The sequence below is a fragment of the Taudactylus pleione genome, unplaced genomic scaffold, assembly GCF_031769625.1.
Source record: "Taudactylus pleione unplaced genomic scaffold, aTauple2 ptg000967l, whole genome shotgun sequence".
Lineage (NCBI taxonomy): Eukaryota > Metazoa > Chordata > Amphibia > Anura > Myobatrachidae > Taudactylus > Taudactylus pleione.
This window is the reverse complement of record NW_028285368.1, coordinates 624,677-636,922: the sequence shown is the minus strand read 5'-3', so window position 1 is coordinate 636,922 and position 12,246 is coordinate 624,677. Positions and strand designations below refer to the sequence as shown.

The following is a 12,246-nucleotide window of genomic DNA, read 5'->3' as shown; positions in this document are numbered from 1 at the left end:
TCCCCGTATTCAATTTGTAAGCTGCGAAAACGGGACCCGGCGGAAAGGTGAGTATAGGAAAAATTTGGGAATTTTCGGCAAAGCATCAAGGGATCCCTTTACATGGGGGATCATTATGGGTATCCCCATTTTGGCCTGTAGAAGGTAAGTATGTTTTTTAAATAGCCGTGGCAGGTGTTTTTTCCCGACAAGGAAGAAGGGGTGAAGAAGAGCTCTTAGGTTTTTTTTTTACAAAAAAAAACTAGGTGCATCAAATTTGGGGTACATGAAAATGGGTGCAAGCCTATTTTTAAGTCCCTAAGGTGCATTTTCAAAATTCTTCAAAAATGCAGCTGCCGCTACAACCCGCATTCTTTAAAACACCTGCCGCATACTTGGGAACACCCCCTGAATTTATTTTGTTAGTTTAAAATGTGTTCCCCATATTATTTAATAAATAATTTTTTTGGGGTGTCCCTATGTTTTTTAAAAAACTTTTTTTGGCACAGTTCATTTTTAGGGGCTAATCCCAGGGGTGCAGGCTATTTTTTTAAACACTGCACCCCTAAACCCCAATTTTGCACTTTTTTTTGCCATGTAAAACATGGTGAAAACTTACCCCATTTTTTTTTCAAAGACTTTTCGCACCGTATGAAATTGAATACGGGGATAATTGAAACATGAAAATTATATCATCGGCAATCATTTATTTTATTTTATTTTTATTTTTTTCACCCAAAATTGCGCGTTCGTTTTTCGCCAAAGTGCGCAACTTCTGAATTTTTTGGGGGGTGATTTATCATTAGGGGGGTGTCCAAAGGGTTCTGAAACAAATTCCCACATTTATAGGCAAAAATAGGGAATTTTGCCTTTTTTTTCGCCTGGTCTGGGATGGAGAAAACTTATCTCCAGTTTTTTTTTCGCCAATTGCGTTTTTTCCTGTTTTTTTGCCAAAATATTGCAGTGTTTTTGGCAAAAAACGGCCGTTTTCACCTATGGCGAAAAAAACTGCAGAGATGGAATGTGCAATATACTGCTTGGAGATTGGATATTCAGAATGCTGCCTGACCTCCACACCCAAGGATCTTAGGGGTAAATTTACTAAGAATCGTGTCTGTTTGAGATTGCAATCTCAGGTGTGTTTTGCCATTTTTTACAACTTGCAAATTTACTTAAGACAAACTCGGGTGAGAAATAATGAAACTCTCTGTAAAACACGGGTGAGAACACAAATAAAAAAAATACACCATCAGCCAAACTCTCAAGTACTTTTCATAGCCAGGAATACAACACAGGAATTTACCAAGAATCGTGATTATAATCACAGGTGTAATTTTAGCAAACTCAGTACTAAATAAAAGTTTTAAATAGAGTACCTCCTGAGCTGCGAGTTTGGCAGAAGCATACACACATCAGTGTGATCTATGTATGTTTCTGCCTGTAATTACTTTCTAAAGTGTTAATTTAAAACAAATAATGGTTACCCACACTCCCAAAAGCATAACCATCCCCAGGAGTTTTGCCTAGATGGGTTAGCTCAGTTTATTTCTGTGATATTCATATCTTTTATTGGCCGCTCCAGCCTATCTTTGCATTTAGAATTCTAATTGATGGTTCTGTGAGCCAAACGGAGGAGGTTGAAGGGAGCCAGTTGATAATGAAAAGGGAGATTGTATCTTTTGATTGGCAGATGACTTGGTCAATAAATATCTGTTTGTGGGTATGTACTACAAAAATGGGTACTACAGCAAATTAATTTATGAATGAAAAGTACATATGTAACGAACCATGAGTAGGGGTACTATGTACGAGTAATATGTATTTATCTGGTCAGAGAGAATATGTGAAGCTAGGTACACACTTTCTCGATTGCAGGCTAATCGGGTAAAACTGTCCCGATCAGCCGTGCAGTCTGTCCCCAGTGTGACCCCCTGTCAGCTGCGTACACACTGTGCAGACATAGCACAGTGTGTACGGGCTTCTATGGGATCGGGAGGTCGAACCGATAAATATTAAACAGTAAATAAGATGCGACCTCCCGATCCGACCATTGCAATAGCGTTAAAAGCCGTTTATCCTCTAACGCTATTGCATTGGGACAGCGTACACACCTATACAATCCAACGGCCGTTCTCTCGATATTGGATGAACGGCCCTATGTTTGTATAGGTGTGTACCCAGCTTTAGATTATGTAACAAAAATGCAGTGATGATTGCAGAGTTTGTAGTCTGAAGTACTTTATCTAATCATGTTATCGAGATGTGTGATAGCGGTTTCAGGCAGAAGTGAGTGGAGAGTTTGAAAAGCTGTTATCTGTAATAAAGTAGTATTGACGTAGCTGGGGTTAGTGATAAAATCAATATCAGTGTTGACCACCAAATGTGGAATCTTGGGGGCTATGCCTCTGGTATGTAGGTAGAAATTATTACTGAAATTTTAATATTTCCTATAGAAGTTAAAATCAAATACTTTGATCAGAAGGTCATGAAAGTCAATTGATCCCTCCATTTTTGAAAAATATTTTACAACGTTAATCCTTTCTGTGACTGATACCAGTGTTGAGGGATTCCACATCCAAGGAGGCAAGAAGGTCAATATCACCTAATTTAGTTGTCTCTGAATATTTCGCCATCACTGGTTCCATTTATTGACACTCAAACCTGTATTGCCAATAAACATGGGACCAATCACCTCACATCACATATGTTATTTGATGCACTTAATATTTATATTTGCACAAATGTCATGTTACCTCAAATGACTTTATTATTTGAATAAATATTTAATAACTAAATATCTAATAAAAGTTAAATCTTATTTTACTGTAATTTCCATCCTATATAAGGCAGTGCAAAACCTTTGGGGCACCATATAAATAAAAGATAATAATATAAATAATAGTAGTAATAATAATAATTCTATTTGGTTTTTGAATTCCTCAATAAATTTAATTATCATAATAATGCACAAGTAATTCTGATGTACACAATAATACTATATACAGTATACTTTTAATATCTGAGTCCTGAGATTGCTACTTATATAATCAGTGAGTCCTGATGTAATCACTTCAATACTTATGTAAACATTGTCCATTGCAGGTAATACTGCAATGTCCACTGTTAATTACACTGCCTACCACCTTTTGCCTATATGAAGTCACAAAACGCTTTGATAGCTTCAAATATCCAAATTACAGTAGGAATGAACTATCCCATATTTAACTGAGTCTATTAAATGAATTATCCATAATAAGTAAAGAAAAAATTACATGTTATTTGTATAGGATTATACCGCAATGGAGAAGGAAATGCGGAGTCAGATGGTTCCAGCAGAGCAGTGCCATCCAGTGCCAGTTACATTTGAACATGTGGAAAAGTACTACACCTCACTCATAGAAGCCATCAGATCTTCATTTAAGGAACCTCTTACAAGCCGCCTACAAAATGGTAACTACAGCATTTATTATTAAGACTATTATAACATAAATCGGATGTATAAATAACAATAATATGTCTACTAGAAAGATCTAAGTATTAAAAGAAAGGTATGAGTAAGATCATTTACTAAACGCAATTTAAGCTTTTGCATATGAGTGATGCCATCTTGCTTGCTAAGGCTCAAGCTGGTCACACAAGTACAAGCAATAAGATCAGGTGGAGGGGAGTCACCTCTCTCAAATATTTGTTCTCCTTAATAAGTATGTGATCTATAAATGCTGCAAAATGGAGCTTGTAAAATTTCTGAATACAATCCTGAATGGCAAAAGTGAAGCTTGTATTGTCGTCGGAATGGGATTGAAATGCCACCGGCTGTTTAGCCACCGGTTCAAATCCCGACAGCGTGAGCCCGACAGCAGGAAATCCCGACAGCGGCAGGTAAGTGATCTAACCCTCCCCTCTCCCCCCCCTAACCTAACCCTCACTTAGGGGTGCCTAACCCTAAACTCCCGGGGTGATGCCTAACCCTAACCTCCACCCGGGGGTGCCTAACCCTAACTCCCCCTTACCGCTCCCTAAACCTAACCCTCCCGGGGGGTGCCTAACCCTAACCCTCCCATCTAGGGGTGCCTAACCCTAACCTCCCCCCCAAAACCTAACGATAACCCCGCTATCTGCCCTAAACCTAACCCTCCCCCCCAATGGCTAACAGGACGGGCACCGTGGACTTACCTCGTTCGGGCACGCGTCGTCCTGGATTCTGGTTTCGGGATTATGATAGGCGTCTGTATTTTGACGCCAATCATAAATCCTTTGCCAGCTTTCTGCAGCTTTCTACATCCCATTGTTGGCACCTCACACTTCTATTTGTGCAAAATTCGAAAGAAAGTTTAGGTTAGCCATCAACCTCTGATGGTTAGCAACCATCAATGGTCTGATGGTGACAGTGAGTGTTTTCACCAATGATGGTTTCTTTCTGATAGTTAAAAACCATCAACTTCAAACAACGATGAGGCGAGCTCAGGGAGAACAGAAACCTCCCATTGAGCAGAAGGGACTCGTTGGTGGTGAACCCTAAGAAAGACTATGGGGGAGATGTATCAAAGCTTGGAGAGCGATAAAGTGGAGAGAGATAAAGTACTAACCAATCAGCTTCTAACTGTCATTTTACAGGTTGTGCTTGAAAAATGACAGTTAGGAGCTGATTGGCTGGTATTTTGCTCTCCAAGCTCTTATACATCTACCTCAATGACTCCCATTGCAACAAATAGCTTCCACAGGAAAACTTGCAAAATAGAGCTCTCCCAATGGTTTCACATCTGGGGCGGGATAAATCAAGCATTGCATATTGTTTGCAATGCATCCTGCTAATGATTGCATGCATACTGGTATATAGCAACGCCGTATGCATGATAATTTAAGCAAAAGACAGCTCTTCCAATAAGAGCTGTCCTTTGCATGCGCGAGCCGCGGTGGACCCTGGGAGGGATCCTATTGGATCCCTCTCTGGTAAGTTCCCCAATAAGAAGCCCACAGGCTTCTCTTAGGCAGCACCATCAAAAATGGTGTTGCCTATTGGGTCAGAAGCTTTCTCGAATCTTGGTGCATATGGAAAATGCGGAAAACCCCCTGTCAGGTTTGGACCACATTTTTAGCTTTCATGAATCTCGCCTCTGGACCTATCTGTATAGTTTCTGCAACTCTTTCAAATCAGTGAAGCTTTTCCTCAGACCCAAAACAAAGTCCTCCAAAAACTACTGGCATGTCACAGGATTCCCTATTTTGTGTATGGAGATGAATTTAAATGATATGTTTTAGTATTGCGGGAGAATGAGGAGAGCTATCAGAAGTGTTTGTTGGGGATATTTGACATTACTTTTTGTCTTATGTGATAGCCTTAGCCAACCTATGGTCCTTAAGCTGTTGCTGAACTACAACACCTTATAATATTTGTAAGAGATCATAATTCAGCAGTAACTGGACAACCACTGTGCTTTCATTAATGATACAATTAGACTATCATTTATGTTTGTGTGTTTAGAACCATTGATGAAATTTCTAGTAAAAACAACTAAATAAACGTATTATTTCTGAAATTAATTTTTTTTTTTTCATTTTGATGCAGCTAGTGGCCCCAGCGGGAGATCCACTGAAGAACCAGGAAAAATAATTAAAACAAAATCATTTGTGAATAGGCAATTATTCTTAAAATGTAAGTATGTCTATGTGACCTAATGGTTTCACAAGTAAAGCAATCTACCATATTCTTCAAGCATGTTGATTTATTTGCAAATATTATATACAGGCACTATGTAAACACTAGAGGGCAGCATTGCAATTAAAAACTTTTTTACTAATGTAATAAAAATTTATGAGTAAGTATATTTATTTATATACAAGAAAAACATTTTCAGTTTGAGTGCATATAATTATGTCATTCAGTAGATAGATGGCCTTTAAAGCAGTAACAGATTTTTTTTCTTCGCATTGCACCTACTTTCAATAGTGTCAAGTATGTTGTGTGAAGTGCAGCTCTACAGTTATCCATCCATACGATCAGATGCTGTAGGGTTTATTTACTAAGCAAGCCGCAGCTTCCCGGTGTGTTTATGCAGACTTAAACAGGCCAGAAGCAAACCACTACTAGTAGTAATAAACCAATGTGAATTCACTTTTCTGAACATAAGGAGGATTGCACAGTTTTCCATTCATATTTAATAAAAATACATTTATTTCTCTATTAATATTTATTTATATAGTGCCAGCGTACTCCACGCCACTTTACAATTGAGATCACACACAGTAGTAAAATAAGACTGGGCATTAATATACAGACAAAGGACCTTATTCAGAGTCATAGTTGAACGCAAACAAAAAATTTGTCTGGAAAATTAAAAGTTGAATTCTGCTACCTATTCTGAGTTGGCCACAGATGCGAAATGCGACCAACTCTGCACAGGTAGAAAATGTGATTCCCACCATATGCAAGTAACAGGAGTATATCTGCCAGGAATATGCCAAGAGGTGTGGCATCATTGTGAGTGCTGTACTTGCATCTACATATCCCTTCTAACCCCCACCTGGTCACCTTTTCATAGGGAGTCATAAGTGCAAATTGACATGCTTGTGCTCTAAAAGACATGCTTGTGCACTAATAGACATGCTTGTGCACTAAAAGACATGCTTGTGCACTAAAAATAAAAATGCACTTTGCAGCCGAAAAAAGCCACAACCGCACCCTGTGCAGCGAAGGACCCGGACGCTCTAAACTTTGATTGCAGCCGAAAAGGAGGTGTGGCCTAATTACCATAGGCCACACACCCTAAATGACGCTATTTGGGGGCGTGCCCATATGGCACGCCTCCCATTTAACACCAGGCTGGGGGCGAGCCCAGCACTAAGTCAGTAGCTGGGCTGCCCCCAGCTCTATCTACACTGAATGGATGGCACGCGGCATCCATTTTGATTCCCTTGGGCCGGCACCGCCGCTCGGCAGTGGAGGTGCACAACCTCCCGACCGCCCGCGGGACACTTCGTCCCTCGGGTGGAACAACGGGGCAGTGCCTGAAAAGCAGGACTGTCCCGCTGAAAATCGGAAATGGCTGGGAGGGGTGCACCCTTTATGGCGTGGCGCCCCTGTTCAACCGCTCTGGTCGAACATGCCTCGAGCCGGCCCTGAGGTCCAGGGAGAGAATTACATCCACATACAGAAAATGCTGTGTTGTGCATTAGTCTGCGCATATAAAATAAGATAGAAGATACTATACCAATGGTGCCAGGTTAAGACCACATGGTCCCTAGGCAAGATACTACCCCCCTTCCCCCCCCAAAAATGATCTGTTTAAGGTTAACAACTTTTCAGATTCCAGGTGCGTGGAAAGGGGTGTGGCCAAAATCATAGTAGGGCTACATCTATGGATGTGCCCTGGACCATTTTTGTTGGATTAGGATTTGGCCCTGATTCATCGTCCGGATTTGGATTTGGATTCGCCAAACCTGCCATGACTGGTTTTGGATTTGGATTTGGATGTTTTACAAAAATTGCCAAAAAAAGCTAAAATCACATAATTTGGACCTCAATAACATTAATTTCAAGTCATTTACAGTCAATTTAGAAAACCTCACAGCTCACAATATTGTTTTCACCATTATTGGCCAAAGGCTGCAGTGAGCTGGCTGGTTACTAAGCGACAGAGCAGTGGCACAGACACTGCAGTTTAAAGCACATCTATGAAACATTGACACTCACTGCGGAGCCACAGTACTTGTGTGTTATGGACACACGAAGGGCTAAGGCCCAAGGGGTCACAGTGCTTTTATACACAGAGGGCTACTGCCCAAGGACTCACAGTGCTTGTATACACAGTGGGCTACAACCCCAATAAGTCACAGTGCTTGTATACACAGAGGGCTACAGCCCAATAAGTCACAGTGCTTACATACACAGGGGGCTAAGGCCCAAGGAGTCATGGTACATTTATACACAGAGTGCTACTGCCCAAGGAGTCATGGTACATTTATACACAGAGGGCTAAGGCCCAAGGAGTCACGGTGCCTGTATACACAGTGGTGTACAGCACCAAAAGAATGTTTTTGTTTTTTTTACTTTTTAAACTTTTAACTTTCTTTTTTATTTTTGTACACAAAGCCACTTGTGAGTCTCGACACTTTAATCAGCAGAGTATAGCCCAGCATACATCATGGTGCAGTGTGCCCCCTATACACAGTCAATTTACTAGCACAGCCACTTGTAAGTCTGGACACAGCCACTTAATCAGCAGAGTATAGTGCAGCATACATCAGCGTGCAGTGTGCCCCCTATACACAGTCACTTTATTAACACAGCCAGCCACTTGTAAGTCTGGACACAGCCACTTAATCAGCAGAGTATAGGGGAGCATACATCAGCGTGTAGTGTGCCCCCTATACACAGTTAATTTATTAATACAGCCACTTGTAAGTCTGGACACAGCCACTTAATCAGCAGAGTATAGCGCAGCATACATTAGCGTGCAGTGTGCTCCCATACGCAGTCACTTTACCAGCATAGCCACTTGTAAGTCTGGACACAGCCACTTTCAGCAGAGCAGTGCGCAGCGTGCGGAGTGTTGGAGTGAAATAGCGGCAAGTCCCGGTCTCGGCGCCTTATGTAGCGGCGAACTCTCGACAGAATCCAATGTCAGGAGGATGACGTTCGGCCTCGCAGTGGGATCTGAGTCGGGCGGAAACACACGAACCACGGCTGTTCTGTAGAATCCGAACTGCTCATTCCTAGTTACAACCATTTTATTCATCATTTTACATACCTCAGAGCCCCTTATACTACTTTATATGCCAGCATAAAGCTCCTGCTGCATGCCCCCTTATATGCCACAACAGAGCCCCATCATAACCTTTATATGCCAGATGGGTGACAACCCTAAGGGCTCCCCGTTGGCCTTGCTCCGCCGATGATCTAGTAGGGAGAGGCCACATCTGGAAAAGCCAGCCACAAGGGCCCAAGCTCCAGGACTCACTGCGCAACCTACAAACTAAAGTTAAGTTGCACAAAAGCCCTGCAACTGTGAAGTAGTTTGAAGCATGCGGCTGGCGGTTTTACATACTGATTCCTCGTATACATAGTGAGAGATTAAGCAGCGCCCATGTTTTTTTCCCTTTTCCTTTATATGATTTTATTTAACTACTTTCCTGATGTGGACGCATCGTTTGCGACCACACCAGGCAGTGCTTTAACTGATGGTCGCAAATGATGTGCCCTGTCAAAAACACAGTGGGCGGCTGCTAGAAGATAATATTCTATCAGCCGCCAATAGCAGCTGCATCCTTGTACCCTCCCCCAGTGTCTGCTATGCTACTGATCAGTGCTGAATGGTCATCATGGGAATGGGTATGTAATGCCGGCTGTCGGGATGCCTCTGGTCAGTATACCGACAGCGGCATCCCGATGATTGGTATCCCGACAGGGCCCGGGTAAGTATACTTACCCTCCCCCTTTCCCCCCCTAACCCTCCCTTCTTGTAGCCTAAACCTAACCCTCCCCACCCTGCACCCTAACTCTCCCAGTTAGTGCCTAAACCTAACACCTCTCTTAGTGCCTAACCCTAACCCCCCCCCCCCAGTGGTGCCTAACCCTAGCCCTCTCCCATAGCGGTGCCCAACCCTATCCTCCACCCTAAAACCTAACCCTAACCCCACAACGCTCCCTAAACCTAACCCTCCCCCCAACAGCTACCGCTAAAGGCGCCCAGTCTTACCTCGTTCGGGCTGGCGTCCTTTCGGCATTCCAGCATCGAGATTAAGATAGGCATCAGTATTTCAATGCCTATCTAAAGTCCCTTGTCGGGATCTCACTCTCGGTATTGAAACTGGTGGCATCGCGGCCGCCGGTCTCATAACTACACCCCGTCAGCCTGGTAGGACCCCCCACCTGGCAGCTGCAGAGAGGAGCAGCTGCCTGAGAAATGTAAATGAATCACCCTTCAGCCCCCTGTGTAGACCTGGCAGGTGTTCAGAGGAGCAGCTGCTGGGAAAATCAAAGTCGCAATGGTCGCAGTGTTCCGAACATCTACAGTTCAATATATCGATGACTGATATAGTAAAAAATTGTGTTTACATTTTTTTTACATTTTTTTTTTTTTAGAAAATCATGTTGGATAAGTATTAAATGGATGACCTAATTCAAACATAAAATAATGACAATTTCAGAGCTGTTTTTGGAATAAATGTTTGCCAGATAAGTGGTCAAACTGTAAACATACCACATATTTAGTCTAATTTAAACAATCTGTTTGATCTCTAGAAAAGGTTTCATTTAAGTGTTTCCAGAATTATTGGACTAATTAAAAAAAGAATAATAATAATGTAAAAATAATGCAGGTTGAGTCTCCCATAACCTTGGGACCAGAAGTATTTTGGATATCGGATTTTTCCGTATTTTGGAATATTTGCATACTATAATGAGATATCTTGGGGATGGGACCCAAATCTAAACACAGAATGTATATGTTTCATATACACCTTATACACACAGCCTGAAGTTAAATTTATAAAATATATTTAATAATTTTGTGCATCAAACAAAGTTTGTGTACATACACAAAATTAATTTATGTTTCAAATACACCTTATACACACAGCCTGAAGATGATATCATGCAATATTTTTAATTATTTTGTGCATTAAACAAACTTTGTTTACATTGAACCATCAAAAATCAAAGGTGTAACGCTGAAAAAATTCTGGATTTCGGAATATTCTGTATTTTCGAATATTTGGATATTGGAAACTCTGTACCTGTAAATACACCAGACCCAGGAGCTCTAATTCCACTGATCCCAAGACACGAGCATTTTAAGAGAGGAGAGGGATCGTGTGCAGACTCAGGGCCTGATTCAGAGTTGGGAATAGAGAGAGAGATAGCACTTAACTGTGTACCTGGGCAAACCATATTGCAATGCAAGGGGTGTAAATACATAACTTTTTATTTGCATGTAGGGTAAATACAGGCTGCTTTTACATGTAGCCCACAAATACTGCACAGCTTCATTATTACTCTACAATTTAGATGTCAGTTTGGACACCTCCCTCCCACATCTAAATCTCTCTGACATTTTAAATCTGCCCCACCTGCAGTGCAGCATGGTTTTACCAAGATGATCAGTTGAGAGAGATATCTCTCTCTATTCCCAACTCTGAATCAGGCCCTCAGTGCGGACCCCCTCCTCTCTGGCAGCGCAATAGATTCTCTTTTGGTGCATACACAAGACACCCAGAAAATGTCCCCCGCCATTTTCCCTGTGATTGTTGCTGCTTTGCAGCGACGACCCGGTGCTCCAGAGCAGCACTCTGGAGACTCCAGAGAGGTAAGTATAATTATATGTGGGTGCAGGGTGCGCGGTGTATGCCCCCTGGACCCAGGGGCCCGTGTGTTTACTGCACTCCCTGCACCATTATAGAAACATCATTGTCCTAAGATCACTTAGCCTTCAGCTCCACCAAAAAATCATAAATTCTCAGCACTGCTGCCCTTTTATAATCACTACTAATTCACTTGCAGCTGTCCCAGAGGGAAACCCAGGTCCCTCCTATATATAGCAACACACAAAAAATTAAAAAGAGACAGCGCCAGTGAATCGGTAATTAGCTAAATTATAAGAAAATTCATACAAGCCTATATAATAATAGAATATTTATTCTATACAAATAAAATGAAAAAAGTAAAAAAAGAAACCATTCAATATAAAATATATACAAAAAAAATCACCGGCCGGTGTATCCATCCATACATAAGGCCTTAATATAGATTCGCAAAAACACTGTATTAATTGGAGATGGATTACTAACAACCATAACTATAGATACAACATTAGAGTCCTGTACCTACAGTATTATTTGGGATTTCATGTACACCATTTAAATAGAGATGAAGATGTACTAAAAAAAAAAATAGTAATAGGAAGATAATAACGAATTTTCTTATACATTAGCTAATTACCGATTCACTGGCTCTTTTTTTGTGTTCAGCTCCCCCAGTAGCATCCATCCATCTTAACGTGCTTCTGTCAGCAGGAGCAGCAAGGCCCCCATGTCTCTACTACTCCACTAAAAAGCAAGGCAGTCTCCTCCTCCCCATCTCACAGTCTGTGGAGTGTCAGGTGCTGTGACTGCACTGCTCAGTGTAGTTTTGTTAATCACTGCTGATGTGTACACTCACCATAGCCAAAAAGGAGAAGATGCTTTTTCTGTCGTGCCATGTGGCAGGTGATAGGAGTGTGACTTGAGGCAGGGCGGGAGGCGGGTTACAAGGTGGTCACACTGGCAGAGTTA

The 12,246-nt window shown here is 41.6% G+C and overlaps 1 protein-coding gene across 1 annotated transcript in view; it reads left to right on the top strand.

Annotated features, from left to right (window-relative positions):
• TRIM14 (tripartite motif containing 14) overlaps positions 1–12,246 on the top strand; it is a 64,941-nt gene that overhangs the window by 48,770 nt on the left and 3,925 nt on the right. The window contains exons 4-5 of the mRNA XM_088460057.1: positions 3,267–3,429; positions 5,546–5,632. Coding sequence (XP_088316183.1) covers positions 3,267–3,429; positions 5,546–5,632 — 250 coding nt within the window. The remainder of the gene's footprint in view (positions 1–3,266; positions 3,430–5,545; positions 5,633–12,246) is intronic.